We start from the raw sequence: 11,633 nt of genomic DNA, 5'->3' as shown, positions 1-11,633 counted from the left end.
AGAAATTGATAAGTACAGGTAAGAGCTAGTGAGGAATAGTCAAACATAAAAGACCCATTTAAATACAACACATGAAGACAAGCAACGGAATATTGACAAAATGTATAAATGCTTTTATATATAGAAGCATTTCAGAGAAACCGATGTTTGCTTCTCTTCAGCTAAGATCAAGTGCAGTGTATCAGTTCAATATCTGAGACATTCTCTATTAGGGAGACTATATACTGCCCTTGCAGCAGGATAGTAAAGCTAGTAGGGTTTGGGTTTTTTTGGTTAATCTTGTAATTTCTACACTTCTGTGCCATGATACTGCCTCATATACTGTATCATCCGCTGCATTTCCAGACTACACAACTACAATGAATCAAATGGCCACTAGATGTCACAAACGCATCACAGAAGGAGTTTAACTGAAATGAAAATAGCAAGCACTATGCTGTACCTAGGACCTTGGTTTAAGCATGAACTGACACAAGAGCCCAGATTCTGAATTATCTACAGAGAAAAAGGATCTAAATTAAAAGCAATATTCTAAACATTTTATAATGCTAAAGTGCACTTAGATGTTAGCTCTCAAAAATATATGTGTCTGTATGTATTAAAGGTAGATGTTCATAGCTACAGTATTTTTAATATTCCATTCCTTGTAGAACATATTCCATAGGCGAACATAAAGGTTCTATTCCCAACTCTGCTACTGACTCACTATGTGACTCTAGACAAGTCACATAAATGTACATTTTCATAGTGAGTGTAGCAGTGGTGGTGCCCTAGAAGTGCTAACTCCATACCCAGTGGTAACACATGGGTCTGTGAGAGCATGGTATTAGCAGCAATGGCTCCATATGTTGTGGCAATATATGTGCTGATGGGAGCATGGTGGTGATGAGGCTCCAGGCTTGGTGGCAGTATGTGCATGTGTGCTGGCGGGAGCATGGTGGTGGTGCACAGCCCCATGCTCTGGCCCCATATCTCATGGCAGTGTGTGCTGGTGGGAGTATGGTAGTAACACCACCCTGGACTCGACAGCCCCATACATGGTCATGGTGGTGTGTTGGCTGGTGGGTGAATGGTAGCGGCAGGGCTCTGTGGTGGTGCTGTGTGTGCTGATGGGGGTAGCGGACCCCGTGCCGAGGAGCGGTGCTGTGTGTGCAGGTGGCAGGGCCGGCTCCAGGCACCAGCTTGCCAAGCAGGTGCTTGGGGCGGCCACTCTGGAGAGGAGCGGCACATCCAGCTATTCGGCGGCAATTCAGCGGACGGTCCCTCACTCCCGCTCGGAGCGAAGGACCTCCCGCCGAATTGCCGCCGCAGATCGCGATCAAGGCTTTTTTTTTTTTGCCACTTGGGGCGGCAAAAACCCTGGAGCCGGCCCTGGCAGGTGGGAACATGCTGGGTGTGACAGGAGCCAGGGCTCAGTGGCCCGATAGACAGGGGCAGTGAGGCAGGCTGCTGCAGTGTGCGGAGCAGAGCCCCCGGCATACGGTGGCAGCCTGGCCTGAAGCTTTTCCGTGTGGAAGGAGACTCAGGCTGCCCTGCTCTGACAGTGGTAGCCACGCACTAGCCCCGCCCTCTGCTTCCCTTAGCACTGACTGCGGGCACCTAGCAACCACGCCAGGCCTGGGCTTCCACCACGAACCACAACGTCATTATGCGCATGCTTACTGCTGCATTTGTGTTCCCCCACATACCTAGCCTTCTCGCCGCCCACTCGTGCGCATGCGCCGCTTGCTTGCTGTCGCTTCGTCCTCAGGGGCCGGCTCACAGAGCGCTCGCTCCTGAGGTCACTTCCGCTGTGCTCCGCCAATTGTCATAGCAACGGGTCGCGCGTCCCGGAAGTGTCGGCGGCGGCCGGGCAGTCTCCCCGCGGGTCCAGCAACGGCCGGGGGAGTGATGCTGGGCCAGTGGAGCCAGCGCCCCCGGGAGGTGACGGGCCCCACCCCGCACTCAGTGGCGCTGGTGAGACGCTTGGGCTGAGGCGCAGACGAAGGGCCGGGGCACGGGAGTGGACGCAGGTGCTGCGGTTCGGTGGGAGGTGGGGCGGCAGTGGGCGCAGGCGCAGAGGTACGGTGTGGGGCGCGGGGGACGGGAGTGGGTGCCATAGGTGCTGGAACGAGGGGTACTGGGGCTGCTGCACCCCCGGGCTTGCAGTGGTTTCCATCATATCCAGGGTTTGCAGTTTGGTTCAATGGCTCTCAGCGCCCCCGGGGCAGCAGGACCCCAGAGCATGTGATGTTTCCGCTGCGGGGTGGGTGCTCCGAAGCCGGGGACATGGCAGCGCAGCCGCCAGGTCGGTGTGGGGCAGGGACAACTCAGCCTCCCCTCTGCGTTACAGCGAAGTGCAGCGGGACTCTTCTCCCTGGCCTGAAATAGCAGGGCTGCCTGCAAGGCTTTGCAGTGTTTATGGTGCTGTGGGTAACTGGACACAACCATGCTGTCAGATGAGAACAACTTATTATCGTTATCATTATTCATTTGAATTACCATAGCGACTAGGAGCCCTAGACCTGGACCAGGACCCCAGCACAGATCGATAAAGGAAGGTCCCTGCTCCAAGGAGCTTACAGTCTGAGTATATGGCAAGGGACACAAATGGATGCATACAGAAAAGTAAAGTAGATAAGTAGAGTACAAGTAAGGCTGTGTTTATACGTACAGCACTGCAGTGGGGCAGCAGAACCGATACAGCTGCGCTGCTGCAGCACATCTGGTGAAGATGTTCTATGCCGATGGGAGAGAGCTCTCCCATCGGCATAAAAAATTCACGTCTGTGAGCAGCAGAAACTACGTCAGTGGGAGAAGCTGTAGTACCGTATACACAAGCGCTTATGTTGGTGTAATTGATGTCGCTCATGGGGTGGTTATTTACAACCCTGAGTGACCTAAGTTATGACGACGTAGGCTGTAATGTGGACAGAGCCCAAGGAGTGAGTCATTTTTAGTCAGCACAGTAAACTGTGGTCTCTGTGACGTAGAGGTGAATGGATCCTAATCCCATTGCCTACCCCCTGAGCTATCTAGTCCTTCCTAGAATGGTGGCTTGTATTTACTGAAAAGTGTAGTTTTTGAATTTTACATTTAACATTACTTTGAACTCCTATTAATACCTGCTCTATGATTGGTCATTACCTGTTTGAGATGATAAATTAAAAGAGCCATTGGTCTTGTTTCCATTGTTAAAGACATTTTCTTTTACAGAGGGCCAAGTTTCCTAAACCTGATAAGTCTGAATGTTTCGTCTTGGAATGCAGACGTAAAGAAAAAGAACGTCTTGAATACTTGGCTTTCACAAAGGCTCACAACAGAGGTCTGCAGGTCAGTCAGTGGGAGAATCACAATGAACGCAGAAGGCTTCACAGTATTGTACAGAAGAAGGTCGATCAGACAATGCAGGCGTACCTGGCAGGAACTGAGGATAGAAGAGAGAGGTAACAAATCAAAAAGCTGGAGCCAATTGATAAACGGATTTCAGGTTCTTCTCATCCTCATTTCCATGCAAGCAAAATTGATTTAGAATAATATCGATGGGAACAAAAGAAACTTTAAAGTTTAAGTTATTAGGGCACGTATGTTCAGTCTAGTGACTGCCAAAACAAAATCACTCAACAGATTTCTGCTGTGTGTGTGTAATGAACTGGGGCCATGTATATAGTGATGCTATTTTCATTGGTGACCCCAGGGCAGAAGCATAGACTGCTTGAGCTAAAAGAGAACTAATTTAGCTGTCAGTTAAATAGCGGGCTGTACAGTTACTGGGCCAAACATTAGAGACAGACATGGTCACACACATTATATCAGTGTGTTAGGGTCATATCTGCTGAATTCACTGACAAAAATAATTTTTCAACACTCCTCACTCCAGTTAGCTTTTTTGGTTCTTTAGGACTAAGAGAGCGTGAACTGCATTCTGGCTCATGTGTCAATACTGTTATTAAAACTTCCAACTGCAGGGCTGTCATACTCTTGGGAGTGGTTCATGACCATGAGTGCCAACCTCAGGGCAGACTGTCAAAAGCAGGGCAGAGACCCCAAACTGGTGGCATATTATGTAATTAAATTTCACCAACCCAGTAACAAATATTAACTCCTGGATCACTGTAACAGCCTTACCATGGAGTCACAGACAGTCCTCTTGGGCACTCCAGTCTATCTTGCCACTCGGGCAAGCTGGGCTTAGTGATAAATGGTCACTTACACTGAAAATCACAAAATATTCAGGTTGCTCCCAGTCCCAAGAGACCAGTCATTTATCCCAGATCATTTTGTACCTTAGATCTCACACCAGACATAAAGCTGGTAGCTAATCCTATAATAAACTAATTAAGGATTTATTAACTAGGAAAAAGAAACAAGGGAGTTATTTACAGATTAAAGCAGATGGCATATATATGCAAATGAGTTCGGTCTAGGGTTCTAAAAGCACTGTCTTTTTAGGGCTAACCCAGGTTGACCATGGGGTCTCTGTGTTTTGTTTCTTAGCTCCATCCCTTGAAAGAGACCAAACAGCAAAGAGATGAAAAATCTTCATGTCAGCTATCTGTTCCAGAATTCAAGCTGATAGGATGTGCTTTCTGGCATGTAGCACCTTCATGGGTGTAAGAAGGCCATTAAATGAGCCTTTGTGTTGGATGGCCCATTTAATCTTGATAGTTCTTCTGGATGGATGGGGGAACCACTTTTCCTGCCTAGGTTCACAAGCTCAGAGCAGACATTTTTACAATTATAAAGCAAAACTTACACATTGCCTTATAGCATGGAATACAGACAAAAGAAGTAAGATTAATGCATGCAGCAACTTTACAACCATTTTATAGAGTCTAAACACTAAACACATCCTTACAAGCTCATCATCTGTCTCAAACAATATTAACATACAAGTGAGCTGGTCTGTTTTCCAGCTATGAATTTGTCAGTGCTCAGCTGACACCTACAGCCATGGCAAGAGCTGGCACCTGGTTTACCAATGTCACAACAGTCAAATTGTGTTCTTAGTTATGCCAATACAACCTCTTTAATTTAACGTTTAGATCCCAGGGCCCACTTGCAGGGCAAGCAGTTAGAAAAAAATATTGTTCCTAGTGAATAAGTAAATTCAATCCAGAAATTGTTGATAAACAATACATGTGAGACTTCATGATGCCATTTTATGTTTTTATGGAGTAGAACTGAACTTGAATCATCCTAGAATATAGTCAAATGCTTTAATTTCTTAGTCAGTGTACATCTTTTTCATTAAGTGAATTCAGTGTTGTGAAAAATGCTGGTTTGATAGCCCTGAAGATTAATCTTCTGTCTGTTCGGAGAGTAGGCACTGCACAATGACTAGTAGGGCAAGTTTCCCTACGCTGTCTTTCAAGCATGACTTAACCCTGACTTGGAGGGGCCATGAGAAGGAAGTTCAGTCTCCATCACCAGTGAGTCCTTATAGCAAAAATTCTGGTTGTTAGATACTTTGCTTTACAAATAATAACTAATATTATATTTACTAGTCTCCTCAGAAGTCCTCCTGTGATGTAAGTAAGTGTTGTCATCCCCATTTTACAGGCGGAAAAAGTGACTTGCCCAAGGTCACAAAAAGTGTCATTGTGAGAACGAGGTTTAGAATTTATGAGTTCACTGCTCTTCTGGGCCAAATACAGAGGTAAATGGTGATGCATATTACGAGTCATTGATATAATTTATGTGTTCTGGGGGCAAAAAGGTATTGTGCCAGGAAAAGCAAGTAACAGGTGATTGTAAGAATGTCTCAGAATGTCTTCTCTTACTTCTTATACCCTATTGTTGCTTTTCCTAGTAAAACGTCCCCTCAAAACATAAAATAGTCTAGTATGGAGCCGCTTATACTTTCACAGACCTACAACTGTGTACCCTTCACTACATGAGTCATTGACTGCAATGCTTTCCCAGTCACAACGTGAGGAAGAAACCAGGCTAAACCAGAGCATAGTTGCAGCAACTCTGGACAATCCACAGAGTACCCTGTTGAGCTGGTCCAGGATCTAAGATCAAGTAGACAAGGAGGCAGGTGCAGCGATGGACTCCTAAATTTATTTACTGTTTTAGACTCTCTTTTTTGCTGATGCTTCTACTCTGTAAGGACGTAGTTTTCAGGTCTCTGGAAGCGCTGATCAGTCAAGCACGGTAAAGGGCCAGTAGCACTCTTATCCAAGGATGCATGTGCTGCCATAGCAAAGGGGAGGTAGTGATCAGCTGTGGTGTCACACAGGGGTGTGATTCCTTCCCAGAATACAAGCAGACCTTTGAGTTGGTGCTGTGTTTTTTCTGTCTGAGAATGGGGCATCAGTCAACTGGAGATGTAATGGGTTGGTTTCATTTGTCACAGATGTCCAGGTAGGTAGACTTAACGGAAAGAGCAACTCGTCGAAGATCAGGCAGAGCTATGTGTGCTAGCACATACAGACTGGAAATTGGTCTATAATTCAAACAGCTACTAATAATGAGTGGCTGAATTCAGTTCAGTGTCAACAATATGAGTGTGACACCTGTGCCTCCAAACTGCAGAGCAGCATTCAGTAGGAGCAATCACAGAGGCCAATACAGATGAATGAAGGACTGAAGGGTCTCCTCTCCAGGGGGCTCCTGATAGTTTTCATATCAAGGCGGTATGGGAAGAAATCTTCATTTGCGGGTGTTCCAAGTGGGACTGGTATGTCAGGCTATGGTCGAGTTTTACTCCCAAATATGTGACAACTGGATGGAATGTCAGCAGTCATCCATGGACACAGATTGAGATCAGTCAATTGGCAAGATGATTGTTTAGATGGAAAGTAATTGCCACTGTCTTATTTTCACTAGGATTAGTCTCCATTGCTGGAAGTAAATTGTCAGAATATCCACGTTGGCTGAGATTCCCTTTGATCCCATGGAAATAATTTCCAGTGTCAGCAATACGGATGTTCTCACCATACATATACTTCTCGGCCAGTGTTCCAGGGAGGCTGGATGTGTATACCTTGGACAAAATGAGAGCCAAAACTGACTCTTGTGGAAGGCCATTATGGAGACATTTAAGGTGACTGATTTTTCTCCCCAATTTACAGGAGGAAGTTTCAGCTGGGAACCATTTCTCAGTCACTTATCCCAAGAAATAGGCTGACTGCTAAGATGCTGCAAGTTAACATGCCACACAGTGTCATAGGCTGCTGTCAGATCAGTAGGGACTGCACAAACTTTCTTTCTTTTCTCATGCATTTTCTATATTTTGAGTCCGACAAAGTTCCTGATCTTGGATGCATCGTCCCCTCCTGAATCTAGCCTGAAGGCAAGGCAGCTGAGAATTGACTACCTCATTAATCCACATCAGGATTAATCTCTTCATTGGCTTGTAGTTAACGCACAGCAGAGAAATCGGTCAGTAGCTCTCTGGGTCTGTCAATAGTTTTCCTGGCTTGGGAACAGCTACGACCTCTGCTCTGCACCAGGCTTTTGGAATACTGCAATTCTCAGTACAATTCAGAATTCGAAGCAGCCAGTTTTTGCTGATTGACCAAAATTGAGAAACAAACTCATTGTGAATGGTATCTAGACTAGGAGCCTTATTAGGCTGCAGTTGATGTATAGCCAGGTTGAGCTCTTGATGAGTAAAAGGCGTCATCGGGTTCATATCCACTCCCTGAACCTGCCATTTCTCAGGAACCATCATTTTAACTGTGTGACTGAAAGCTTTGTCTTGATTAGGAGCTCTGCCATTGGCTACCAGCTGGGATGTGGTGGAGTTTGCTGTGGCTGGGTATTCCTTCTTGACCAGCCTAGAAGCTCCACTCAATCTCTTAATAGTTTGCTAGACTTTGCAACTGGAAAGTGTGAAGTTCAATTTGGAGATAGTTTCTTTCCATCGTTTTTGTCTTGTTTAAGCTAGAAGGTAAAGAAGGTCTCTGCTTTTTGTCACAAACCTGTTCATTCTTACTGGATTTAAATTCCTGATATAGTCTGGTTGCATCAGACGACCATCCAGGAATGAATTGTTAACAAAATCCTAGGGGGGAGTGGAGGGGTATATATTTCTTTGCAGTGGCTAGAATTTTATCATAGAAACTTGGGAGACTGCACTGATGTTATTCCAATGATTGGATGTGTGGGTAAAGACTCAGAGAGCTTGAACTCAGATTGGAACAGATCCCAGGCTGCTTTCTGGAAATTCCACTGAGGTTTCCAAATGCCACTTGTGGGAATTTGTGTGCTTGTTGTGATTAGGCTGATGCTGGGTTCGAGGAAGCATATCAAGCATTTTATGCTCTGTGGCCACCGGAGAGTACTGACCAGCTGTTGTTTGTTTGTTTTTTAAAGTGAGCTCAGGGAAGAATCTGAGGTTCATTGTTTGCTATGGAAAGTGGGTGACAGCTTAGGATCATATAAAAGCTGCATATCGACCATTGATTTCCACTCTAGCCTCACACCATCCATATCCTCATCTGTGTATCCCCAGTGGGAATGATGTGAATTAAAAGCACCACAATGGACAGAAGATCCTTAAAAGATGGGTAACATAGGAGTTTGCCAGTTGGCAGATGGAGATTTGTAGACATTGGTAAGAGTCACGTCCTTCACTTTTATATAGCCTACCATTCAGTGACATCATTTGGACCTGGTGATTAGACTGGAGTTGCTGGAATACCTTCCCTGATGTAGAATGCTATCCCATACTGCCTATGATGGAGGTGAGACATAATGGCACAAGTTGAGAATCAGTGATGGAGGATGTTTCCTGAAGCAAGATGATGAGTGCTTTGTGTTCTACAGCCAGCTGGAGGAGGACATCCCTCTTGGCCACTGAACTTCCTTCGATATTGAGGTGCAGCACTTTGAGCCGACCCCAGAGCTAGGGTTTGTGATGCCAACTCTGAAAGGGACTCCCTTGGAGAACAACTCATTTGGGTTGTATTTGTTTTTCACTTTTTACAATGAGAACTTGAGCTCCAATTTTGTCTTTTTGTATAGCAGTAGACTTGCTCCCCACCTCTTTAAGATCCATTGATTCCAGAGTGAATTACAACACTTCTGAAGTATGTCATATTTTGGCCTAAATGTCATATTTAACCATGTGCTTTTCACATAGTATAATGTTTAAAAATAAATTCCAAGAATCATTGCCTAGGCAGGTTTCCAAGGATTTGATCTCTGAACAATGCCCTGACTTTTTTTTTTTTTTTTGGTTTGAAAGTGGCAGCGTATTTTAACTGCTTCATCTTTTAGAGAAACAGACCCGGCAGAGATGCACTAGGGTCCGTCCATTCTCGGGTGATTATCAGAATTTCAATGGCGTAACTATCTTTCATACCAATGCTTGAGTGGGCCCTAAATGACCATAGAGATTTATCTATTGCTTTGTCAGTGTGCTAAACTGACATGCCATCAGATAAGAAAATGATTGAGGCAGCTACTTGTCTCTCATGGATTGTGTATAATAGATTATACACACACAAACACACACACACACACACTTCTGAGCATAGATTCTGTTGGACAAGATTAACTAAAAACTTTCAATCTGATAATCTCATAGTAAATGTACTAAAGCTGCAGCATTCAACAGACAGGATTGTTTAGCTTTTGTTGAAATATTTTCTTCCTTTCAGGCTTCGGGCACTTCTGGAAGCAGAAGAAAAGAGCTATTTCACTGAGATGGAGTCAATGGAAGAAACCATGCTGGAAAGAGAAGCAAAAATGAGAGAGCGAGCAAAAGTGCTGAGAGAGAAGAGAGAGGAAGAAAGACAAAAATTGGTTGCTCTAAAGCGAGAGCAACAGTTCAGGTAACTCAGTGAAAAAATCTTCTCAGACTGAAAGTGGTAAGTAAATAATCTGACAGGAATGGAGACTGTAAATTAAGGAGGGAAAGATAAATATAACTGAACTGATGCATATTTAAGTTTCAACACGGTTTATGGCAGAGGTGTCCAAACTTTGTCCAGTTGATGGCCATGCTGACTACTTGCCAAGAGTTGAAGGGCCTCACCTAACTTGAATACAGTGGAGCAGATTGTAGTCCTCATTTTCAATAAAGAGGTGCAGTCTGTGAGGACAAGGGGTCCAAGCTTGCAATGCTGGTCCAGATCAAGATAGGTCCTAGCAAGCAATACTCCCTATTGTGTGTAAACTACACATTTTATTCTAAACAAACATGGCAGCAGGCCACATTGAGCTGCACTTTGACCATCCCTTGATACAAACATTCAGAAACAATGAAAGTTTCTTTCATTCATAAAGACTAAAAATAATTTCACATGTGAACGTCTCAGCACTTTACCCTGCAAAATCAATCACTTTTGTAGTTCCTCAACAGGATGTAAAGTTATATTTTAGTTTGGTACACGTAGTGTGTAAATGCCCAGAAGTGAATGTGGCCTAAAAATAGGTTTGTGTAGCTCAGCTGAATATATTCTTTCATGAGTTTCAATGAGAAAAAGTTGAAACTATCCACAAAAAGTCAGGGTTTAAATTCATTGCACAACTCTTTAGAAGTGATATAACTGGCCATTTTGAGCTAAGGATCTAACTTTTTTTCCTTCTCATGCAGGGCGATCTGACATTCTGGGCTAAATCTTCATGGGTGCTGAGCCCTGCACCTTCCTTTGAAGTCAGTGGGTGTTGTAGGTGCTCATCACAGGAGTTGGCACAATAAATCTAACTAGCTCAGTTCTTTGAATCTTTAGTTTTCTGGGGAAGAGAGGGAAATAACTCAAATATAGGTGAATTATAATTCTTTCTGAAGGGTCCCTCTCAAGCCTCAATGTTTGGGAATCCTTAGCTCCTACTCTCCACCATATAGAAGCTGGAGAGGAAAATCAAGGGTGGAAGACTTGAGCGTACCCTCTCCTTAAACTCCAAAGTACCCAATTCAAACAAACAAATGTCCTTTTACTCTCTCAGATATTGATCTTGTGTGCTGGGATAGGTGCTCATGCAACATATGCAGGTGCAAATTCAGATGCCGACTCAAAAATGTGGCCCTTGCAATTTACACTATATCCCTCCTCTCCGTCTGCTCCTAATTTAAGCTGTTAAAACTCACTTTGGTCTTAAAATTGTTCCAAGGTCACATTTCCTGACTGCCTCAGTAGTTTGCACATGCAACCATTTTCACACCCCAGTTAAGCAATTGCATGGTGAACTGTTCAAATTGCGTGTGTCAGCAGTGGGTGCACAGTTTTTGGAAGGCGTTTGAAAATTAGGTTTACAAAGTTGTCATTGGAGCATTGGAGAGAGTAACATAAAGCTAAGACAATTGGAGTTGGGCTAGTTTTTGAACAATGGAATGCAAAATGCTACCAAAGTGAAAGAATAGGCTCTGTCCACGAGTGATGATTGTATCAATTACGGCATGTCTTTGCTGTGTGTGATCGGAAAAGGTTGTCATCCCTCATATTATCCCTTTTCACTTGAGAGACAAAATATTTAGGTGAAAAATTGACTTTTTATTGGATAATAAACATTTCTTAACACAGATAATGATTTATTCCTAAATAGTTATGCTGAAACATGGGATTTGGGCATTTTTTTGTTTGTACCACAGCTCTTGCAGTGCTGTATGAGCATTTTCATTAGTCACGTCATGGTTTGCAGTAATCATATTGTGTTAATATATTTGAACTGTTGCTCAGAATTTACTAAGCTTATTT

At 44.1% G+C, this 11,633-nt stretch overlaps 1 protein-coding gene across 2 annotated transcripts in view; it reads left to right on the top strand.

The window, feature by feature from the left end:
- The first annotated feature begins 1,876 nt into the window (after positions 1-1,876).
- CFAP53 (cilia and flagella associated protein 53) overlaps positions 1,877-11,633 on the top strand; it is a 29,680-nt gene continuing 19,923 nt past the window's right edge. The window contains exons 1-3 of one of the 2 annotated variants that reach the window (XM_026649262.1): positions 1,877-1,956; positions 3,196-3,425; positions 9,594-9,767. In XM_026649262.1, the coding sequence (XP_026505047.1) occupies positions 1,891-1,956; positions 3,196-3,425; positions 9,594-9,767 (470 nt within the window). In that variant the 5' untranslated portion in view covers positions 1,877-1,890. Of the gene's footprint in view, positions 1,957-3,195; positions 3,426-9,593; positions 9,768-11,633 lie in introns of those variants that run through there. The other variant, XM_026649263.1, reaches the window with a different exon arrangement.

Source organism: Terrapene carolina, unplaced genomic scaffold (assembly GCF_002925995.2).
Source record: "Terrapene carolina triunguis isolate 2854851 unplaced genomic scaffold, T_m_triunguis-2.0 Scaffold69, whole genome shotgun sequence".
Lineage (NCBI taxonomy): Eukaryota > Metazoa > Chordata > Testudines > Emydidae > Terrapene > Terrapene triunguis.
This window is presented reverse-complemented; position numbering and strand designations above follow the sequence as displayed.